General features: G+C 38.5%; 1 protein-coding gene across 1 annotated transcript in view; it reads right to left on the reverse strand.

Moving 5' to 3' along the window:
• Positions 1-1,527: 1,527 nt before the first annotated feature.
• Positions 1,528-24,665, reverse strand: part of LOC122807175 (fos-related antigen 2-like) — a 57,268-nt gene continuing 34,130 nt past the window's right edge. The window contains exons 3-4 of the mRNA XM_044078213.1: positions 22,069-22,176; positions 1,528-5,757 (exon numbers count right to left, since the gene is read on the reverse strand). Of these exons, the coding sequence (XP_043934148.1) occupies positions 5,221-5,757; positions 22,069-22,176 (645 nt within the window). The 3' untranslated portion in view covers positions 1,528-5,220. The remainder of the gene's footprint in view (positions 5,758-22,068; positions 22,177-24,665) is intronic.

A 24,665-nucleotide genomic window follows, 5' to 3' on the forward strand; every position in this document is an offset into this window, starting at 1 on the left:
AGGAATGGGTAACAGATTTCAAAACTGTGGCAAATTAGCATATGATACATGGTAAAAGGGCAACACATGGGATGATGAATTTTACGGACCACCAAATACACCCAGAAGTATTTGCAATTTATTAAGTAAGTCAAAAACAGAACAACATGGTGAGACAACAGATTAATTATGAGAGATTTTGGTTTATCAGATACTAAATGATGCATGCTAGTTTCTAGGGTGGGAAAATGGAGACAGACAGAGTTATAAAGCAATAGGAGATTGCAGATTAAGAGAAAGAATGATGAAGTACAGATTTATTTAATAGATTAACTATACTTACTCTTTTAATGAATATTTATTCATCATTTACAAATGACTGGGATTCAAGAAAATTCCCTTGTGACATAACAGAAGGCTGTACTATTTGGAATGGAACTATTGGATTCCACACCATGTACAGCAGAAAGTTTTGGTGGCATACTAGAAGGCTGTACTCAAAGGAATGGTCCACACCTTGTATACCAGTGAGTTCTGGTGGCATAGCGGAAGGCTGTACTCCATGGAATGGTCCATGCCATGTACAGCAGTGAGTCCTGGAGGCATAGTACATGATGTACATTGGAAAAAGCCCTGGTGGGCTAGCAAACATTTCTCTTGCGTGGAAGAGCCATCCGTGGTGGACATTTCATGAAGTAGTTGCTTATCCACAGTTTTAACATCCTTTTAGATTCAGAATGCAAGCAGCTAATACCTGGCTTTTATAAAGGAAAAGTCATACTTGTGGCTAAAAGAGACTAAGTAATAGAATGAGCTCCAGGTGTCTGTTACAAAAAAATGTATACTTGTTAAAGCAAAGAAATGGACTATAAAGCTTTGTCTAGAACTTTGCACCTAGCAAAAATCAAAAACTGCAGAAACAGGCCTACATAAATATTCAGAGAAAGCACAGATTTAAGGCACAGCAGTTGTCTAAGTTTATGAGGACAGGACACTAAAGGACAATTTAAAATGCCAACACATTGCTGTACACAGCAGAAACAAAAAGCTAGAAATGTCAAAAAAAAACAATCAGAATATCCACATCAGACTACTGTTTGAGTGGAACAATCAATAACACAAATTAACTACTTAGAAAAGGATATAGTAACATTGGTACTGCAGTAAGTACCAAAATGATTTTTAAAAACAGTTTTCAAGTTCTGTCTGAAATAAAATTATGAAGAAAAAGGATGCAGTTGGCAAAAGGTATGCATGAATGTGTGAATGCCACCATCTAGAGACAAGAACCCACACTGCACCCTACTGTATAAAGTCAAGGTTTTGTATCTGTGGAAGAGAACATTGTCTGATATGCTGGGATCAGAACTCCTGACCACCACAAGCAAAGGCAGTTACTTTGCAGACTGTAGAACAGGGACCCACGGCAGTGGGCTGTTCTTTGAAGCTACAGATTACCATTGATAAGCATCCTTGGAGCAAATTAAAGTACACAGTCACACTCATCATTGTTTTTAAAACATAACACAGTGCCACACAAAGAATTGTAGATTTCACTTTATCTGTAACATATTTTCATAGTTCAGTACATACAAGACATAATAACAACATTACAATACTTTCTATGTAAAAATACATTTTTATAAAAATATTTCCAATTTCAAGAATAAATAAAAAGCTTTAAAATGCTGGTACATTCATAATCAGATTCAGGTCACACAGTGACATCATAGTAGCAAAATAAGTGATTTTTCCAAGTCAAGCCTTTTAGTCACCGCTCTATAAAGCTCTTTAAAAGGAAACTACCATTTAGAATACTGGCCAGAAAGTTGCTATCTTTCCTCCTGTATGAAAGATCATCTTTACTGAACTGCATGCTTCATGTGTCAGAGAGCATGTGGGTGTTTTGTAGAGATGTAAGGACATGAAGACAAAAATAAAAGCTTTGTTTTCATTCTGGGAATTATGTCTGGTATTCTTGCATCTTAAAGAGGGGATAAAAAGTTAAAATTCAGTCACTGTTGCAAAAATGTTGATTACAAATATGGATGTATAGCATTTTTTTCTGGATGTGTTGGCTTTGTGTTTAATCTTTGACAATTTATTTCTAATGAGTGTGGAAGCCAAAGCTTCCATTTTTTTCTACTTATTTGACAAAATCTGTTCCATTTAGGCTAATGATGGTTTCCACCAGATCAGGTCTTTTAAGTTTCGTTAGCATGAACTACACTGCAGAAGCTGCCATGGTGCAGGAAATGGAATGTTTGAGTTCTCCACGAATCATAATCTTTAAAGTGTAAACATAAAGGCAGCGCATACTGTTAAAACTTACTGTACACTGGAAACTCTAATTCAGCTTTTCCACAGTAGTCACTACAACCTGACTAGCTCAGCAGTTTCTCTTTAATTTGCAACAGAAGCTAGTTGCCACTTTTCTCTACTGGGTACTGTGTTGTACAGGTAACTTCCGCTCTCTAATGCCCGATACACAATGTGCTCTTCGGCATATTGTTTTTTGAGTGTCAGTATGACATGGATATCTCATCTAAACACATACATCAGTACTGGAAGATATTTCACTTATTTAAGAACATACTGCAAAGACACACTGAGACATATTGCATTCACACAGTTCCCCTAAGCTATACCATAAGTTTCTATGGTCTTTACAACATCATCATTTTGTCAGTTTATGTCTTGAAGAACATGGTTTGTATTCAGATATTACAGTTTTGGTCTTTTGACCTCAAAGTGCACTGTGACCTTTAGAAGGATCCAGTCATCCATCGTTCAATATAGTTAACATGCAATACATACATGTACCAGCCATAACATTTTTACAAGAAGAACATACTTATATAAACAGGTTTATAAAGCAATTTAAAAACAGAACAGAAATCTATTCTGCTCCTTCATTCAACAGTAGAATGTCAGAAACTCCTTGATGAACACAACAAAATACTAACAGTGCTGAAAATATGGGGAGAGGACTAGCAGCATCCTGGCAATATTTACTTCAGCTGCTGTGAGTTCAAGTCCTGCTTAAACCATCACTTTAGTGCAGCTCAGTAACAGAAGACAGAAGACCAGACAAGTGAAAGTCTAGAAGAAGGAAAAGTGACAAAAGAACTGGATGAGTTTTAACAGGTAAACCTCTTTTAACAAACTTGCATGCTGGTTGGAAGATATGGACCAAGTACATAAATACATGTGGCTAAATAGTGTATCCTTTGCTAGCCCAACAGAACAAATATTACCTGCATTCTGGTAAGCACAATATGTAACAGCTTACTAAACTGCAGTTTCCTCTATTTGGAGATATTTAGATGCGCTCCTAACAAAAAGGGCCAGAACACTTTTAATTCACAGAAAGGTATAGATTTGTATCAAGGCAGGCAAACAAAGTACATCCTATTCCACCTAGAAGAACACCATGAGGTTCTATATGAAATACCCCCATCCCTTTTAATAATTTATTGCAGTTGAATGAATCCTTTAAAATTATTAACCCAGTCAAATATTTTTACTACCTCCAGAGGCTACTTTCATTAACCTTCAGGATTTTGGTCATTCTCAAACAATATTGACTTACTTTGAACATATCTTCAAAAATGCTTGCAAGACATGATGAACCAACCTACATATCCTACAGATGTTTTGTGATTATGTCACATTTAGTGCATTGTATCAGTTACAGACTAACTCTATTAGTTCTGTAACAAACTAAGCCACAAATAAGGAACTATAAAGCCATGTACTGGTCACAGACACAGCCATATGTACTGCTTTGTATTCTATGTCTGTAACTCATTAGGGCTAAATCAGCGGGGAGCAGTTTACATTCATTCAGATGTTTGCCTTGGCATAGAGCATCTTTGTCTCCCAAGTCTCATAAGGGGCGATGACAAATCATTACACAAGTCCCATTCTTCTCCATCTAAGTCCCTCTTTGGTCATAGATCCTTTAATTAATGCAGATCTCCAACATCATGGGCAGAAATCCTAGCAGTGCACGACAGGATTACATACAGACTTCATTCCTGGTATGCAGTCTCCTTGAACCCAGTAAGGTGGTAGTGGGACACTAGCAATTACTAAAGGTAATAATTTGAGGAAAAAAAGTCATTTGGAGCTGTTGAAAACCTCAAACTACTAAATGCCTGCTGTAGTATTGCAGTTCTAAATGAATTCAAGATGTTATGGGAAATGAATCTGACCTGCAACCTATTTATAAATAAATTGCAATGCCCCCCTGTTTCTACTGGTTCTGGAAAAAATGCAGGGAAATTCTCATTTCCAAGATATCAAGATTTTAGAGATGATTATATTAATTATGGAGATGAAGTGTGCTTTGGCCCCTGTTTGCGGGGCATTTCCCCAGTGTAAACATAGCATGAACATTATACTCTGAATTTTCTTTTTTAACTAGAGGAAATTTTGCATTCCTAAGATTCGCAATTTCAAAATGGAACCTTTAGACTAGCTTACACAGGATTTTTGAAATTATTTAGCTGGAAATCCATGGGGAACGTGCCTTTTTCTAGAAAATCTGTGTTAGTTTGCAATGAATCATTCTTTTGTTCTGGACTTAACTCTGTGTATTTCTATTTTGTAAACTTGCTGCCTGTATCATTTTAAAAATTCCATTCGATACAGTTTACATTATGATCCTAGATGCATTGCTTCAGAAATGTAAATTGTAACTACTATAAACTCAGACCATTGTGTATTAAATAGTTAACAGTGTGTCAGACACAATTAAAAGGCAGTACAAAACTAACTGTGCTACTAGCAGCAGTAAATTGACGTATGAAAATGTTCATACAAAAAGGCTCATCAGTTAATTGTGTGATCATGTTTGTATGTATTTTTAAATGTGTTATCTGTATTTTTGCAGTCTTTTCTGCTCTAGAAACAATATGTGATTCCTTATTATTATTTATACCAGCTACTTAATAACCTCTTAAAAGCAGATGGGCAAGATACTCAGTGATGTCTTTCTACCATCACAAAGTACTTCAATGAAAGTAGACCACTAAAATTCTCTAACGTTTATCAGTTTGCTTAAATTATTTTGTTTAATCTACATCTACCACATGCCCATAACTGGCTTTTAGCCAGCATTACTAGACAGTACTTTGCACAGCTCATTTACAAACCCCTGTAATGTCAGTCTTAATGATAGACTTGTATTGTGATCCAAACAGAAGCAGTGTTTACTCAGGAGAATGTGGTAGGATCCTAAAGTGCAAGCAAGGTCGGTGAGTTGAGAGAGTCTGATGAAAGGTCACCGCTGCTGCTACTTCTGCGGTGAGCAATGGAACAAGGTTCTTTGGAGCCAAAGCTGACCTGATTAGGAGACTCAGCAGCAGTGATATCTGTGTCACAGAGAGGTGTGATAGGATATGCAAACACTATACTAGTTGTGAAGGGTGTTACTGATGGAGTGGTGATCAGTGTTGGGGTATGGAGTGATTCCTGTTCAATGTTGGTAGTATTAATGCTAATTGTGGGCACAGGTCTTGACACTGTCTTCTGCGATTTTGGGATAATGGAAGCAGAAGTGGAGGGCCCTTCTTCATCGGATGGTTCCTGTTTGATGGAAATGACTGGCTGTATTGAAAAGGTTGGCACATCACTGTCAGAGTCTGAGTCCTCCGGCACCTTGCAGATGGGTTTATGGGCTTCCAAAATAAGCTGCAGCCTATCCTTCTGCTTTTTCAACTCTGCAATCTCTTTCTGTAGGTTGGTCTTTTGGTCTTCCAGTTTTTCAGTTTCCTGTGAAGGAAAAATGCAAGACATCATCATTCAGCTCTGCTTTCGTTTGCTCATGACTAGGACTAGGACAAAGAGAAATGTTTTATATTTATGTCAGAATTTCAACTGTTCTCAGGAAATGTAAATTATTCTGCAATACTGCTGAAATGAGAAGACAAATCTCATACTCCTTTACATTATGAAGACCTTCCTGTGATCTAACACGTTCCAGCTCTTAGTGCTCCTCCTATATTATGTCTTTTCAGCCAGGACCATGGCATATTAAAAGACAGCATGTCAGTCACACCAAATTTCAGTTGCTTTGCTGTACATTAAGCTACAAACTCTGTCCATCTCATGGAACTCTGTCTTTTACTTAGAATTCTGTTCTCTGAAATGTCAGCTGCCAAACCGAATATTCCTCACTCCTAAACACAGCCTACTTTTGTCTCTCTTGTAATTATCACACTTGGTTTAAGGATTTTAACCTAAATCAGGTACCACCACCAAGGGCTTTAGAGCATTTTCTTACATAAAGTCCCAGAGTTCACTAACTATCAATGAATAAAGTGAAGTACAGCTCAGTGAAAGTGGAACTGCCACTTCGTAAATAAAGCCACAGGTATACCTGCCACATCGTAAAGAAAGGAAAAAAAAACAGTACATCTGTGTGAGGTACTTGTCATAACAGTAGCTTTGTGAAGGAAAGGTAACAGTAGCTGTAAATCATTGCTTCTGGGTTTACTCACTAAAAGCCATGCTGTTCCAGACATTTTTATAAACCTGATTTTTTTTTTTTTACCTACAAGGTCCAGGCTGACAATGGTTCAGCCATATGATTTTAATACAGGTTATGGTGCTCTGCAAGTAATCTATAAAACCTTTTGTGCTTTTCACAAGCAGGTGACAAGACATCATTGTCCCACTTCAAGGAAAATGTCATGAACGGAATCGGCAAAAAGGCTAAGCTTATGCAGACTCAGTTGGTATGGTTTTACTTATCTTTAATGGAAGAAATTTTTTAAATGGTCACTTAACTTTATGAAGAACCATTTTAAGTGTCAACAAAACATGTTTTATACCAGATGAGTCTGAGGACACAGTAATCATCATCATCATAAAAGACATAATCCATAGGAGAGGAGATCCCATCTGAATAATTAGTTCAAATTCTTCTTCATCCTTAACATCCATTGATGGTGTTGGTTGCCTTCTTTTCCATCCTGCTCTCACCCCCAAAGACAAATTTTGATTTTGCCCTAAAACTGGATGCAGCTTCTGTAGCAAGTCAAAATACCCCTAAATTGTACATGTGTAGCCCATGAACAAAAGTTCCTTTGATGTCCAGCATCATCCTCTGATCCATCCATACCATCCCTACCTGACATGACATGTACATGACATGGATGTACATGGCATCCATACCTCTGATATCTAAGGGGTAGGCAGTCACTGCCTAATAAAGGCAGCAGGAGAAACACTATTCTCCAGAGACAAAATTACTGGTGTACCAGCAGCAAACCTGGACAGCCGAGGACCAACATCATTGGAAGAAAATTTTGTTTTTCATTTTTGTTAAGCTTCTTAAATCTTTTTAGACTCTTTGCGTATCACTCGAGCTGGAGACAGTCAAAGCCATCTCCTCTCCCTGAAATTCCCTTAAAATAAATTGGCTAAGTCTCTTCTGAATCCTCATCCCTGGGTGCACCAAAAGAGAAGGGGAAAGTCTTCACTGGCTTATCTTCATCACTGATAGTAACCTGAGCTCATTAGATGACTGAGGTGGGGGGGGGGGGGTGATAGGAGGGAGAAGTCAGGCAGTGGCCTCTATAGTAGAGAAGGTATATGACTGAGACCACACAGGCATGTTGGGGGCCCAGACAAATCTCTGAGCTGAGATAACAGTGAGGTCCCCAAGGATGTGCTTAAGTACCCACATGGTGGCATCCATCCTAGAGGTAAAGGATGTATATACACCAAAATCTCCAAGGGCAACCATGGATGGACTATACACAGAAGAAGAAGCAGAAGTCTTAGCTCACACCACTGAGGCTGTGACTCAGGGGAAAGGTTAGATGAGAAGATTTTCCTGGCAGACTTCACCAGGAGCACTGCAACCTGCTTTACATAAGCCAAACAACCAGTTGGCATTTAAAACTCCAGATACCCTCTCAGAGGTAGCTGTCAGATAAATAGTTTGCATGACCTTATGGATAATTAGATGATGAATGTCTCTAGTTAAATCATTTCCTAGTTAGGGAAGTCTTCAAAGGCTGCAAAGGGACAAAGCCTGCCTCTATCCAATAGAGAGAGGAGAAAAAAAAAACACTTGGGCCACTGGCTAGCCCTCATGATCCCTTACCTTATGGTTTTTGCTCCCACTCATGCCTGGGATCATTTGAGGGACCTCCACCCTATTCCTCTGCTGGCTCCAATTCATTACTGCCATCCTGTGAGAGGTTAAAAAATGTCCAGCTCTTGTCACCTTCTTCTGGCAGGTGGGTTAAAATGCTGGTACATGTGATTACTTTGGCTTCTTCTCCCAGGCAGTAAATGGAATGCTGCTCTAAACCCTGCTGCAGGCACACTTTAAACTTCAACTTTTCAGTATCAAATAAAGAAACGCACCTAAGGTGAATGTAAATTAATGTATAAATAGCATAAAGAAAACGGGAAGCATGGTTATGTATGTTCTTCTACTACATGAAGTCACTACTCTTGTCCGTGGGAGGTGTATTAACCTGACTATAAGAGTTATAGAATGCAGATGAGCTAAGACAGAGTCATCAGAAGAAAGAGCAGCCATAACCCACTGCAGAAGGCCTTCCAAAGAAAATCCTTTATTTTGAATTCTCATAATAATAATTTAAAGTATTCCATGAAGAAAAAAGAAAGCAGGACACTGCTAACCTCTTCTTTAACAGCAAGAGAAACAGGGTCTGAGGATAAGATTAGAATACAGGTTTCAATGAATTATAAATATCCTCAGTTAAAGGTGGATCAATCTCAGACAGTTTAAGAAAAGCAAAGAGTGCACACAATAGTAAAACTAAGCATGGTGACTGTGATTCATTCCCGTAGACATGAATGGAAATACCATCCAGAACAGACAGCAACAACTGGAACTTAGAGGAAAAGGGGGCTTACCATGCACTCCTTTATTTAAAAGAGTTCCACACCATTGGCAGCAGCAACAGCATCAGGCTATAACCCTTGCAAAAACATTTTCTAGATGCTCAGTAGTAATGTGTACAAAAAGCACACAACGCTGTACCTCTTGGCCTGCTAACCTTGAAATTATAGAAAAATGCTGCTAAATTGCTGCATAACATCAAAAGGCATGGAAAAAGTAGAAAACCCAGAGCTGCTGTTATTCTCCTAACAAATGAAAAGGCCTTTTAATGACATCTATGAATATTGCCCTTCTATAAAATATCCAGAATCAATGTCTCTGTTCCACATAGAAGTGAAAAAAGATCAGCAAACTCACTAACACGTTTTAATGAGAATCCATGAATTCTTTTTCTCTGTAAGATATCCAAAGTCACTACATCTTTTACAGATGGAGGTGAGAAATAGGTCAATAAACACCAGAGAGCGACTTCCAAGATAGCTGGACATTGAGTTACAGCTTAATTCCAGCTCTCCCACTATGAAAACAGAAATTTAGAGAAAGCCAGTGGACCTGGATTTCTAAGCAAATTTCAGTAAATGGCTAGTAAGTGCACTGCTTGGATGCCAGGAAAAAGGAAATACAGAGAACCTGAAGGAAAATCAACTACAAAAGATGAGAAAAAATACTGACTGCAAAGAGTACTGTAGTTCTTCAGCAAAAAGCAGTGCAAGCTCCAGACATGACTTCCAGTAACCTTGAGGAAAATATAACGCAACTGCCCACAGATCTGAATAAAATAAATGAAAAACTCATGGAGTATATCAACTCAAACAATAAAAGACTGGAAAAAATGGAAGAATCTTTAAACAGATACTCAGATAAGGTGATAACACTGCAAAACTCAGAGGTCAAAATGAAGAAAAGGCTGGCTGAATATGAGACTGCACAAGAGGAGATGTTTAAAAAAACAGAATTAGAGGATAGAGCATGTAGGGAAAACTTGAGATTTTCTGCTGTATCTGATCAACTAGAAGGAACAGACTGTATTAATTTCATGAAAGCACAAATAAGCAACTGGACTGGTATTCCACAATAGGAACTGTTAATTGAAAGGACTCATTGCGTGTATGTTCCAAACTTGACTATGAGAAAACCTAGATCTTTAATAGTAAAATGGAATCTTACCAGCAGCAGTGATTCTGACAAAACTGTGGCAGAAAGACAAAGTACTATAAAATAGGAGACAGAAGAGTGTTTGTGGAGAATGATCACTCATTCTACACCAGGCAGAAGATGAGTACATTTATTCCATTATTCAGGGAATGTCAAGAAGCAGGCATGAGATTCAAACTGCTGCACCCAACTATCTTCAAAATATTTTTCCCTGGAGAACAAAATCAGTTTTTCATTAAGTACATGCTAAGGAAGATCTACAAAGGTTTGTCCAACAAAAAAGTGATCTGTGATACAGGAGATTCTGCTTCTTGCTCTTCTGGTAATAAAGACCACAAAAAGGCTCTACCAGTGAAACCTCTCCTAATGTTTCAATGGAAAATGCTTGAAAAAGGGAAAAAGACACATGGGATGACTAGAAGAATCGATAGTGCACTGGAAATGAAGCAGAGACAGAGTTTGGGAGATGGAGATGAACAGGAATAGAATAAAATCTGGAAATATTGGACTTTCTTGGACTTTGTTAAACTTATAGGGGACTCTAAAGCACATTCCCTATGTCATGTCATTAATGTTTGGAAAAATACTCAAGAGAGGGGAAGAGATGGGAAAAGTTAAGTAAAACACTTTTTTTCTTAATAGTACTAGTTAAATGGTGTATGATTTTCTTTGCATGTTACAAAATAAAGTTTTTTTAGTTATTTTTACATGCAGTGAGGATACTAATGTAAAAAGGTTCTCCTGTTTTCTTTTTATTTCTTTTTTTTTTCATTCTCCCTTCTTGCTTTCTTCCTCCTTTTTCAGATGTAAGAAATACAGGCATTGCAATATAAAACAAGATGTGGTTAAATGAGCATGACAACAGAAAGGTTAGTGTTCTTTTTCTCATTCGTGCATAGGTGAATGAGTGGGTCAAGGCCATTAGCTCTATATAGTAACACAATAATAGTAATATAATAATAAGTATAGAGTATATTAAGCTTATTAGATTATGTTTATTATGTTTATTTTTATTGTTGTTATTTTGTTGGAAATATGATCTGTTATTATTTCATACTTTGCTGACAGTTGTTTAAATTGTTTAAATTGTATTATCTTAGTAGTGGTATTATTGTATGTAGGTTAGTTGCCTTTAAGTGGTTAAGCAATGCATGAGCTGTGATTGGTTTATCAGTAACAGCTGTGACTACTTATATGTTTTTAAAAGTTATTAATGGTTTCTGAAGAAGTTTGCTTATTTTAGCAAACAAAAAGCACTTCAATAAATAGTTTTTATCAAGCCTTGGCTGGTTTGTGCTGTTGACGTGCTGCAGTGACCATACATTTTACCTGTTTGTCGTTTTCAGCATTTTCAGTTTTTGTTTTTTTCTATATAGTAACATGTTAGTAAATGAAAAAGAATATTGAATATTACAAGTCTTTCTTTCCTAGAAAAGTTTTGCATCTGATTCTCATGTCTCTTGCAGACAATCTGATAGAAAAAAATGGCTTGGAGAAAATGTTTACTGAAAGCATTCAAGTATTTTCCCAGCTGAAAGAGCTATAAAGATAAGGCAAAACCAGACATCAGTTAATAGAATCACATGATCTAGCATGCTTCTTAGCATGGATAATATTCCTTTTAGTTTAGCGTGAGTCTGTGTGTGTGTGAGACTGTCTGCTGGGAACACTTGTTCCTATTAGGAGGGTAAAATTTCAGTATTTGAAGATGTACACCATTTTGTCTGTTACTATTAAGTTAATAGGTTTTAGGGCATTATTTAGAGTGTGTGTATTTTGGGGGTTTTCAATAAAACAAAAAGTTCTGCAAGATGTGACATAGGCCAAAATGGAGATGACAAAAACTATTGTACAAACAATTAACCTGCCAAACAGTGCATGCGTGTAACAAAACCTGGAACTAGACTTTTAATAAAAAGCTATTATACACAAAAGGTGTGAATAGTAATTCCTCAAGAATATGATTAATTTTCTATAATGGTAAATACAAAAAAGAGTAAACTGTAGAGTGCAAACAGTTATGCTACAGGAAACACACTTGGAAGGAACTAAACATGAATTTGATAAAGAAAGGTTTTCAAGATGGATATTTAGTGGAATACCTAGGACAAAGAAAGAGGAGTACTTGTATTAATTGCAAGAGGAATCCTAATAGTAATAGAAGAGGATAAAAATACAATAATGGTAGATTTGTAGTAGTAAAGGGCTATACTGGAATGCATTTATATTCCACCAAAAACTGCTATAATGCAGCTTATGAAAATCTGGGAGAAATAATCAGCTTTCAGCAAGAATTATTACTTATTGGTGGGGACTGGAATTTCATTTGCAATAGTGAAGATGTGTCTTGAGGGCCCAGAAGGGAAATATATAACAAAGGAGGGTTGATTTTTAAAGAAATGTATGAAAATATTTTGCATGGAATATATGAATTCAGTACTAGGAGTTCAGAGTGAATTTACACATTATTGCCAGGTTATACAAACTGGGTTAGGCTAGACAAAATTTACATTTCACAGGAACATGTGCATTTAATTGAAGGTCTTAATACATACCCAATAACTATTTCAGATCATACACCAATTTTGTGTCTTTCGGCTTTTCCCGGTTAGGGGTCGCCACAGCGGAACTCCGGTCCGCTAATGATTGGCAGTTGATTTTTACGTACCGGCTTGCTAGGCCTGATGCACAACCTTCAACAAAGGTACGCCTATTCACACATCTCCACGCAGAAGACGCTCTAGCTGAGAATCGAACCGGACAGCGTCTTACTGTGAGACGACAACGCTACCGCAGCACCACCACCGTGGGTCAGATCATACACCAATAATAACTAAAATAAAAACACAGGGTAATGAAATAAAAATGAGACACTGGCATGTTCCCCTCTGTTAAAAAGAGAGGAATTTAAGGAATAGGTATTGGAAATTATTCAGAAACTATTCGAGAAGACAGGAATTTCTTCTGAAAATATAGCTAGGGAGTGGGATAAAATTAAAATAGAGTCTAAAAACAGAGTGGAAATAACAGAAAGGGAGATATGATTAAGAAGGACTGACAAATGTTAAAGTGTTGCAAAATAGGGGGAATCTCATAGAACAAGAAGCGAATCAATTGCAGAATGCTCAGCAGAAAATAAGGGTTTACCCCAATAATATGCACAAGTGTAGAAATATTGCTGTTAAGTAACTATTTTTGATAATAAATCTAGAGCACAAAAATTTGACGGCTCAAGCAACAGAAAGTAGAAAGGGCTGTCACCAAGCTTACAGAGCCTATAACAAGGAAAACAACAAGGGAACTGTGAAGGCTGCCAGCCTAACTAGATAGAATTTTAGATAATTCTGTCATCTGTAAATATTAATGTAAACCACAGACTTGTTGTCTTAAATGGTAAAAATGGTGTTACATGTAGAACTGGAAAATAATGTAACAGTGCACTCTACTGACCAAGTAAAGCATGCTGTGACACTTTGATGTAAACACGGCTCCGGACAGTCTAGATGAAGGAATTCTTGCTATTGTTTTAAGGCCAGAGTTAATGGTCAGAATTTGCATGCATAAATGTCCTTTATTGCTCTGGTTTCTGCCCAGAGGTGAAGAATGTAAATGTAGTTTATGTTAGCCTGAGAACCCAGGGAAGTGTGAAGAATGATGTAATGTGAACCAGGAATGCGATTTTAAAAACCGAGAGAATCAGAGCATTAAGCATCTTTGTCTTGACCATCCAACTCACAGCAGTGTCTTGTTCTATATGTAAGTTTATCTTAGATTTGTGTTCTCTTAGAAATAGTTAGAAACTAGAAAGATTAGACTAAGCATTTTTCTGTGATGTCAGAACTGTACTACTGAATTATTTTAAGTATGTCTCTGTGATCTCTGAACTCTTGACTCGCATGGTGTAGTAAAAATGTTGTCTTGTGTTTTGACTATTTGTTATTAAACATTTTTAAACCTGTTCAACTGTGGCTGTTTTTGTAGAGATAATTTAAGCTCTCTAGAGTACTTGCATGCATTTTGTAAAATTGTATAAAGCCACTCCAATAGCTTTAGCCCAGGGCTATACTACCAATTGGATAATAATATTGCACAGAATTGGCCTTCGAGTAGCTAATAAATATTAGTGGGTGGTGGCAGCTGGTACTACCGTATAGGCTGGGAAAAAGGGGTACAGCTGGAGAGCCTGTGCCAGCCTTCACCAGGAGTGTCTGTGGTTGTATAAACTCTTCTCAAAGTGTGTGTGTGTGTGTGTGTGTGTGTGTGTGTGTGTGTGTGTGTGTGTGTGTGTGCCAGCTACTTGGGCAGGGACACGAAGCACTGGTTGGACAGAGAGGGTGCTGGAGGTTTTAGTTTGCCCACTAGGCTGAGATCTGGACCCTATAGTTGCGCCAGTGGACAGTATTATTGGGGACCTGGAGAGCAAGGGAACGGCCAGCCCTGGACTGACTGATCTCTGTGTGCTCTTAAGGGACAGTGCACTTTACTGTGTGTGTTTGTTATCCTTTCCTCCTATATGAAATGCCCCTCACTGGTGTTAGTGGTGAGGATTGAGGCTCCTTGATTGCTGGGCCAGGGCATGGGCGTCACAGGAACCTGTAGATGTATTAGAAATATTTTGGAGATTCTATGAAAGTCTGTATAAAGCAAAGAAATATGGAAGTCAAGAAAAGGTACAAATGGAAATGTTTATGGAAGAATTAAATATGCCAAGGTTAGAGGTAGAGGAGGCTCAATTACTAACAGTTAGGATAGGAGAAGATGAGAAAAATGGTGATGTATAACCAATCTACAGGGAAATCCCCAGGAATAGATGCTATTCCTGTGGAAGTGGAAGCTAGAAGGGACAAAAATGATAATTCTGAAAGGTCTTGTTTAACAGTATTTTAAGAGGAGGAGAAGTGCTAACATCCTGGAAGAAAGCGATGGTAGCTGTAATACCTAAAGAGGGTAAAGATCCATCAGATCCAGCTTCATACAGGTGCATTTCAATACTAAACCATGTTTATAAAGTGTTTATGTCTATAATGGCTAAAAGAATAGCAAAAGTTATGCCAAAATGGATAGATATGGATCAATGCGGTTTTGTGGAGGGAGGCATACATTTGACAACATTAACAGAATGGTGATCTAGAGGGAAGCAGAATGTAAGAAAATACCACTGCTGTTGGTGGGTCTTGAGGGAGAGAAAGCATTCAGAGTAAGCTGGGACTTTATGAGCAGAGCAATGGAAGCGTTTGCATTTCCTGATAAAATTATAAGGTTGATTAAGATGATACACAAGGGATTGGAAGCGAAAATTAAAGTGGGCAGGGTCCTCTCTGATAATCTCAGCTTGAGAAGAGCATCCAGGCAGGGATGTCCTCTCTCCCCCTTTGTTATTTGCATTACATTTAGAAACACTGGCAAAGAAAATAAGGGACTCGGAAATTCAAGGATATAATTAGTATGGTAGTCAAGAAAAGCTGGTTCTGTTTGCAGATGACATTTTACACTTGATAAAACCAGAAGGGGACATTACAGTGCTGGGGAGCATACTGAGACAGTTTCAAACCTTTTCAGGATACAAAATAAATTAGGCTAAAACAAAATCAATATTAGTAAATTATGTACCAATATACAAATTGGTACAGCAATATCTATACTTATGGGGGACATGATAAAATGAAATATTTAGGAGTATAGATTAAAAATGATACTGGTGTGGCAGCAAAGGATACGTGGGAAGAGACTAAACAAAAGATAATACAAAAACTGAGAAAATTGAAGCTCTTATGGATATCGATAGTATGACACAAGCAGTTAAAATGTTTTTAGTCCCTTTAGTCTTAAACACAGGTCAGGCTTATTTTTTACCAACCAGAGGAGAAGTTATGGATAGCAATTAAAGAGCTGAATGATTTTATCTGGGAGGGGAAGATAGCCAAGAGTCAAGTGAGATAAGCTTATTCTTCCAATAAAACAGGGTAGATTGGGATTACCCGAGTTGAAGGGCTACTTCAGAGCAACACAGTTAAGGCTCTTATACATAGCACAAGCAGAAAACTATAATTCAAAGTAGAAAGAGCTGATGATGAAATGGGGGGAAGCTCAAGAAACAAGGACAGACTTGAAATTTGGATGCAGACCTTTAAGGAGAACAATAATCACACAGAATATTATATTCATAAAGTAGCAGAAAGTATTCTAAGAAATAAGCCAATACAGGAATGGAAAAAGGAGATTCTGCCAATAGGGATGAATGCAATTTGGGAAACAGAAAATAGGCAAGAGGAAGCTGGAATATATTGGAGAAAACTGGCAAAGGAACCAAGGTATCGGGAGCAAATGACTAGAGTGAAAAGTAATAAAATGGGAAGATGCCAATAACTTATTTGGACTGTAGATTAGAGATAGCCTTCCCTATCAAGGATTGAAATCAGAGTATAGGCAAAAAGAAAGAAATAAGGGGGTCCTAAATGAAAGACCAGCACTGGTAGAGTTTTTAGTAGAATCTAAAACAGAAGCTGCCATTAAGAAAGGAATAATTAGTAGAGCATATAAAATATTGCATGATAACTATAAGACTCAGGAGGTTAGGAAGGATTAGGAAGAGAGATTGGATAAGCAATTCAAAGAAACAGTGGAGGGATATATGTATACGTCTCCCAAATATGCAACAAAATCTATAAGATTTAGGATATTTGCTTAGAAGTGTTTACATAGGAATTTTTATACCCTAAGTAGTTTCCAAATAATTTTCCTCAGACAGCAAATGTTGGAGGTGTGATGCGGAAGAAAGTAATAACTGGGAACTTATTTTCTGGGAGTGCAATAAGTTGGCAGACTTTAAAAATTCCCTGCAGACTGTTCTGTCGGAGGTACTGTGTGAGCAAATTGGAGTAACTAGGGAAATTATTTTTTTGAGCTATCATACAGAATCGGAATTCCGTAGACTTAGTAAGGCTTTGCTGAGTCTAATTATGATGGCTGCCAAAAAGCAATTATTAGAAAATGGAAACCAAAGTCTACACCAACTTTACTAGAAGTAGCAAAGATAGTAACAAAGATAAAACTGGGAACTTTAGGAAAGGGTAGGAGCAAATTACATAGGAAAAAATGGGAAATGTGGGATCAATACATGCAGAGGAAGAATGAGGTTTAAAGGAAGGCAGGATTTAAATGAGCTATGTAATGGTTGACTGGTAATGACTGGATAAATTAAAAGTGATACATAATGTTTGCAGCTATAGTTGTGCCTGCATGGTTTGTAATGTATAATGTTTGTAACTGAGATTGTGCCGCTATGGTTTATTTTAATTTATATAAATGTAAGATTGCCTATGCCATACATCATAATTTAATAAATATGTTTGTTTAAAAAAATAAAGGAAAAATAAAATAAATAAACTAAGACTGGAAATTCAGCTGCAAGAATATCTCAAAGAGATTCCGATTGCCTCCAGGGCCAATATCCAAATCTGCCTAGCTGAATTACAATTTAGAAAAGTCTGGATTCTTGCAAATCAGGACATTCCCTATCATTTGTTGAACAATGGCCTGAGTACACAGTTTATTCTGTTATCTGTGTATATGATGCTAACACTTGCTGTCACACACAAAACAATGGGGCATGTATTTACTGCTTCTCTTACATATGTAATTGTCCTCTGCCAATAGTCATTGTCCATGCTGGTGTGAACGACCTGAGACGTACCTCCCTGGACTACATGAAAAGAGACATAGAGGAGCTCTCTGATTATGTAGCCCAGGCAGGTATGACCCTAACCCTGAGCAGTATCCTTCCTTCACCAAGAATGATGCCACAATATAGAGACAAGATGATCAGCTTTAACAATTGGCTTAATGCCTGGTGTCATTCAAAGGGGATCCAGTGTCTGTCTGCCTGGGATGACATGCTTGACAAGCCACTTTGCTTGCAAGGGATGTCTTGCATCTGTCACCCTGGGATTCGGATATTGGCTAAGGCTCTTGCCACCCCATAGTGCCTTTTTAGGCAAGGCTCAAATTCTAAACCTACCACCCTAGAAAACAAAAATGGGAAGAAACTGAGGGTAATGCTGCTCAATGCCAGAAGTCTAAATCTCAAAATGCACGCACTCGAGGCCCTTCTCAGTATGGAGAACATTGATGTATGTGCTGTAACTGAAACCTGGTTCAAGGCTCCTGAGAGCACCCGGCACTATTAGGTTTTACCTCATATCATGCGTTCGCCCCAAAACCCGGACCACACCACAAAAGGAGGGTGTATCCATATTCATAAAGGATACCCACACCTCCAGGTTGGTGTCAACGCACAAGCTTCGAAACCATCCAGGTGCAACTAACCATAGGCAAAACTGCTCTACAAATTGTAGCATGCTACAGGCCACCCTCTCAAACTCAGGAACCCACACAGCCTTCCTGAAGACACTGGAGGGTATAAATGTATCTCCAAACACCATCATATTGGGTGACTTCAACTACCCGAATATAGACTGGGAACATTACTCAAGCCCTAACTTTCTAGCCCAACGGTTCCTGGAGTTCATAAATTCAAATGCCATGGAACAACTAGTCACTGTTCCCACGAGAGGAGAAAATATACTAGATCTCATTGTCACAAACATGGGGACAAAATGCTCCACACCGGAAGTATATCCCTCATTGGTGAGATCTGATCATAAACTAATCTCACTGGAAATCCACATCCGCCCCCACCCCAAACAAAAAAGACCATAGTGAAGAACTTCTCTAAAGCAAACTTCACACTACTCAAGACTGGTGTGGTATCCTTCAAGGCCCCTGAGCCAGTGAAAACCACAACCCAAGCTGTGGAAGCCCTTACAAATACCTTCTATGAACACCTCCAGGACTGCATGGATCAGGCAATCCCAAATAAAACCAAGACTCTTTCCACAAAGGGCAAACGTCCAGTCTGGTGGACCCCAGCCATTAACAAACTTTACAATAAGAGGAGAAAGCTATTACATGATAGAACAAAATCCATAAAAGGGAAGTCACCCCTGATCATTATTAGTAAGAAAATATGAGCACTCATAAAATCAACTAAGGCCAATTTTGAGAGAAAAATTGCCATGGATTCAAAGGACAATCATAAGGCCTTTTCAGCTATGTTAGGAACCTGGGTGGAAACTCCCAGATATGCTCAGAATTAGTCCAAAATGATACAAAAATCACTGAACCCACAGACATTGCCAACATACTGGCAGACAGGTTCAGTGCAAACTTCACCCCCTCCCCTAAAGGAGAGATAACTATCCCAGCCGAGTGTAGCCTCCCGGACATCTCAAATGCGCAGGTGAAAGCTGCTCTCTCTAAAGCTAAAAACACAGCATCAATGGGACCAGATGGTGTCCCCGGCTGTGTGCTACACGAGCTAAATGAGGAATTAAACCCGCACATAAGGCAGCTGTTTAATCTCAGCCTTACCACAGGATACATGCCCAAGGAGTGGCGTGACGGCAACTGTGGTCCCACGCCACAAAGGCGGCGCCACGGACCCTGGTAATTACCCCCATAAGCTTAACAAGTCTAGTCTGCAAAGCTATGGAGAGGATCATAATGGAGCTCATAAACAAAGATATAGGGACTTGCAGACATTGGACCCGACCCAGTTTGGCTTTGTCAAGGGAAGATCATGCCTTTTGAACTTGGTCGACTTCTTCGAAACAGTCACCAAGGCCATTGATGAGGGAAAGGCAGTCCATACAGCCTACCTTGACCTTGCAAAGGCTTTCGACACAATACCCCACTCGGGTATTGTAGAAAAACTTACCAGCTTAAATGTAAACCCATATGTCACAAGATGGGTTGCAAACTGGCTTAAGGACAGAACCCACAGGGTTAGAGTTGCTGGCGCTATGTCAGACTCCAAGCCGGTCACAAGTGGTATCCCACAGGGCTCAGTCCTTGGCCCCCTATTGTTTGGCATCTACTTCTCAGAAGTACAGGCCAACATGGGAGGACTTTGGCTGACAAAGTTTGCAGACGACTGAAAACTGGGCGCCATAGTGGAAAGTGCATCGGACACGGATATCCTTCAGAAGGGACTCACAGAAACAGATAGCTGGTGCCAGAGCCATGGCCTGAAGTTAAACGCCAAAAAATCTATAGTCATACCCTTCGAGAAAAACAAGGTAACCCCAAGCTACCATATAGGTGGCAATCCACTAAGCACAGAAGAGGTTATCAGGGACCTGGGGACCCAGGTTGACAGTGGCCTTTCTTTTGACACTCACGTTGCTAAAGTGGTTAGAAAGACCTTCTACATTGCCCACCTGATCATGAAGGGATTCACATCCAGATCTAGTGAGGTCATTGTTCCCCTGTACTCTTCACTTATCAGACCAATGATCGAGTACAATGCCCCATTCGGGATGTATCTCACCCGACATCTGCAGCAACTGGAGAGACCCCAAAAGTTCCTCACCAAAAGGATAAAGGGACTCCAAAATCTGTCATATGCTGCCAGATTGAAGAAACTCCAGCTCTATTCAGTCGCATACCATCTGCTCAGAGGTGACATGTGCCTGACATACAAGGCCATGTCCAACCCGAATTAATGGACATGCTCCACCTCAAAAAATCCAAATCCACCAAAACCACTAGAGCAAGCGACTTAAACCTTAGCACGGATATAAATAGGACGTGCTGGAGGGATAGATTTATCACTCAGAGACTCCCTATGCTGTGGAATAAAATCCCGGTCCATGTGAGGCAGAGCACCTCGCTGACTCTGTTCAAGAGAAATCTAGACCTGTGGATGGGAGATCGTAGGTTTACCCCAGGAATCATCTCTGTGTCACTGCTGGACAGAGGCACAACAAACTAATGGGCACAGTATTTTTTCATATAACGGGTGGCGTAAGCCACAAAAATTTGGGCTAGGCTTATAAATGCCTTAGGGCAGATAGCCTAGTATAAACCTATGAACCTATGAACCTATGTAGACTAAGGATTCTACATAGTCCTCAGTTATCAAGTTTTCATTTGCTTACAGTGCATGAGATTCAGTTAGATAAAGGGTAAATGAAGAGTTTGCTTGCTGCCAGAGGAACATTTACTGTGATTTATATTTTGGTCATTTTCCATGGCTTCATGGATTGAACCAGAAGTATGTAGTTATGGCAGATGAATGAAAAAGATGTGGTACAACTACCCTCTCAGAGCCTGGTGGTTGCAGATCAGGAAGCAGAAAATGAATGGCATATACAACTGATGAGCCATACTTAAGGAAGCACTTGGAAGACTTGTGGCACCAGAAAACACTGCCATGAAATATAAGGCTACATCAGAAGGTCTTGGCTGTACATGCTTTGTGGGAGACATAATGCATGCATAGGCAGCCTACTATATCTGAGAGCCTAAAACAAGCTTTTGCCGAACATTACCAGCTTTCCAAGTTAACTTATAGTAAATCAAAGTGCTGAAATCACATGCATGGTTTTGTATCTTCCACAATAAGCTGTCCATGGCTGTCCTGCAGAATGTTAACAGTAAATAAATGTGGCCATAGATAGTAAAATACAGAGGTCTTACAAGGCTATTTACTGTTAACAGTAAATAAATGTGGCCATAGATAGTAAAATACAGAGGTCTTACAAGGCTTTTCATTGCCTCTCCCTTGCTATGTATTGTCACTTTACTGCTAAATTCATCTTCAGTCTCTCAGGACACTGACTTAACACCCAGGCAATTGTAGAAAATCTCATAACTCCCTCCGAGAATTTTTGTCAAAGACTATAATTAATTACTGTATGTCTAAAAGAACATCTCAGCAAAGGTTTCTTTCACATCTTGACAAAGATGTCTTTGTATTTCCATACCTAACAAAAACCCAACTGAGTATAGACCCCTCCAAACAAGGAATCCCTACCCACTATAACCTAATGTTATGCATAAAGCACAGTCAGTTCACTACCACACAACCGACTCAATGACAGAGGTTGTAAGGATCCTATTTATTGATTTAGCTTACATCTGTATTTGTTTTCTTAGAGCACCTCTGTAGAGAGCTGCAATTTGAGTCAATAAACATAACTTACACTTTGTAGATATTCTGTCAGTTCTCGTCTTCTGTTTCGACATTTAGCAGCTGCAATTTTGTTTCTTTCTCGTCTCACTCTTCTTCGTTCTGCTTCCTCAGGGCTTAACTGAAAACAGAAACAATTTTTTAGAACAGGTATTGTAAGAGCAGGTATTAGTTAAGCGCAATCAGATACTGAGTTAGGTCCACGACAGCCACTGAGACAAGTGAGTTTCCACGATGTTTAGGCTGCAGTCTTGAGAAGTCTCCATTCAGTGCAGCATTTAGATGGCAAACGTATCGCAAAATGCTTCATAACAGTCCTGTGTTGTACCAGACTTATAAGGAAATATCCAATCCTATCCTGAGAAAATCAACTTTAAGTTGCCCATAATTTGGATTTTTAAAAGTAGTACAAATTTATTAATTACAAAATAGTATCAAGTGAGCATACTACAGTAATATAACCAGGTGATATTAAAGTCAAGCATCTGAGACATATAGCAGAAATTCAGTGCTGCAGTATCAGAATCAGGATCTTGAACCACATGCAATGCAGAAAAGACCACATGCAATGCAGAAAAGAGTTTTCCTTTACATTTTTTTTCATTTCTATACATTACACATCCAATATTTTGACATACTTATGACACATATTCATATCCAAGTTTCTCTTGAACATTCACTTTACTCAACAGCCACTACACAAATACCATCATGCATGGAAATCCTCAAGTTTGTTGATTGGTCTGTCCCGATCCCCTCTTATGGTTAGATCCCCTCTTATGGTTCAATTTAGACTGGCTACAAGCCAATGCAGATGGGCTCCCGTGCCAATCCAAAGTGATCATGCTTAGTGATTTGAGAACATCAGTGAGCACACTCACTATCTGAGTTTAGTCAACTGAGGTAGTTTGGGCACCTAGATAGGATGCACCCTGGGTGTCACATACAGGTGGTAGGCACGGACCACTGGAAAGAGCTGAAACTGTCCTCGGGGTACACCCAAAATATACTGCAGGGTTACATTTTTCAGTTTTCTGCAGGGCCTCAGGATGTGTCGGGTAGGGTTCATGTCTATAGCTCGACAACTTACTATATCGACAGCCACTTCACCGACATCTGAAATAATCGACGCCGCAACTCACGGACATTTAACAGGTAAGAAAATTAAATTTCGCTAATCATGCCTACCACACATACATAACACTGCCATACTTACTAAAACATGGTAGGCATGATTAGCGAAATTTAATTTTCTTACCTGTTAAATGTCCATGAGTTGCGGCGTCGATTATTTCAGATGTCGGTGAAGTGGCTGTCGATATAGTAAGTTGTCGAGCTATAGACATGAACCCGTCGGGTACCACTGCTGAGATTGGGGAAGACTGCTCTGCTCATCCTGCCTTCATCATGATCCTCATCATGAAAAATTGATGGATAATTTAGGGACTAGTTTATGATACAGGAAGGGGAGCCACTGGATATATCAAGTGGATGGTTGGGGGGGGTAGTTTTAAGAAATAATTAACAAAGTCAGAATATGTTAAACATATAGACTACATGGACACCCACCATAGGAGGTTTAAGGTATTACACAGTAATGACTTTAGCTTTATTATAGTTTTTACTAAATGGTTTATATGTACGACCTTTTTATCCTTAGGTCTGAACATGTGAAACATACAAATTTTCTCTGCAGTGCTAAAAGATTCTGCTGTTACTGAGAAATAATATTGCCTACATCCATTTCATTATGTCAAATGCATGTTGTCTAATCTTCACTGAAGTGGATGCAATTGGTTTACCTCAAACCTTAGAGTGTTGGGTTCTTTATGTTTTCCGCTTGAAGCAGTTGTAACCTTGAAAAGTGAATAAATAAAATAAGTATAGTGTGCAGGTGCACAGCCACGCCTACACATGGGGTGGTAGAGATGGACTTTTTCACTTTGACAGAATATTTCTAATGTTTATTTTTGTTGCTTAAATTGAAATCCATGTTTACACTTTTTTCATAGAGTTAGCGATTAACACTAGAATTGTGCTAATGATGTATCAAAGAAAAAACATTAACAGTTGAAAGTCAGATACAAAATGCCTACATTTGACAAATGGTAAGAGGAAGAAATCTGCAATTTTATACAAAAGTAACTAAGTAAGTGAATTCCCCTCTATAACCATGCCATGAAGTGCTTAAACAATAGAACCAATTATAATTTAAATTTGTTTTATTTATTTATTTTATTTATTTATTTAACATTTGTTAACTGGGAAAGTGCAAAATGAAATGCAAAATGGACTTTGGGATAAATAAATGCAATATTACAGGATAACATCTCTGATCCAGGAACACACAGCTGACAAATCAGACTGTCACGTTTGCTTGATTCCAATGAATTATTTTTCTGAACAGTGTACATAGTCACTGATTTCTGTACTGCAATCCAAAACTAATTACCTTTTTATGTCCCTCTACTTTTCGCATATTCATGTTTACTTTAATAAATAAAATCAACAGCTGTCATTCAGATTTTGTAACTTGCTGACTGATTCAGAAGGCATGAATCTGCTGATGTCTCATATGCCATGTAATTTTCAGTCCTTATTATGTCTGCT

Source organism: Protopterus annectens, chromosome 7.part0 (assembly GCF_019279795.1).
Source record: "Protopterus annectens isolate FY-2018-M chromosome 7.part0, PAN1.0, whole genome shotgun sequence".
Lineage (NCBI taxonomy): Eukaryota > Metazoa > Chordata > Ceratodontiformes > Protopteridae > Protopterus > Protopterus annectens.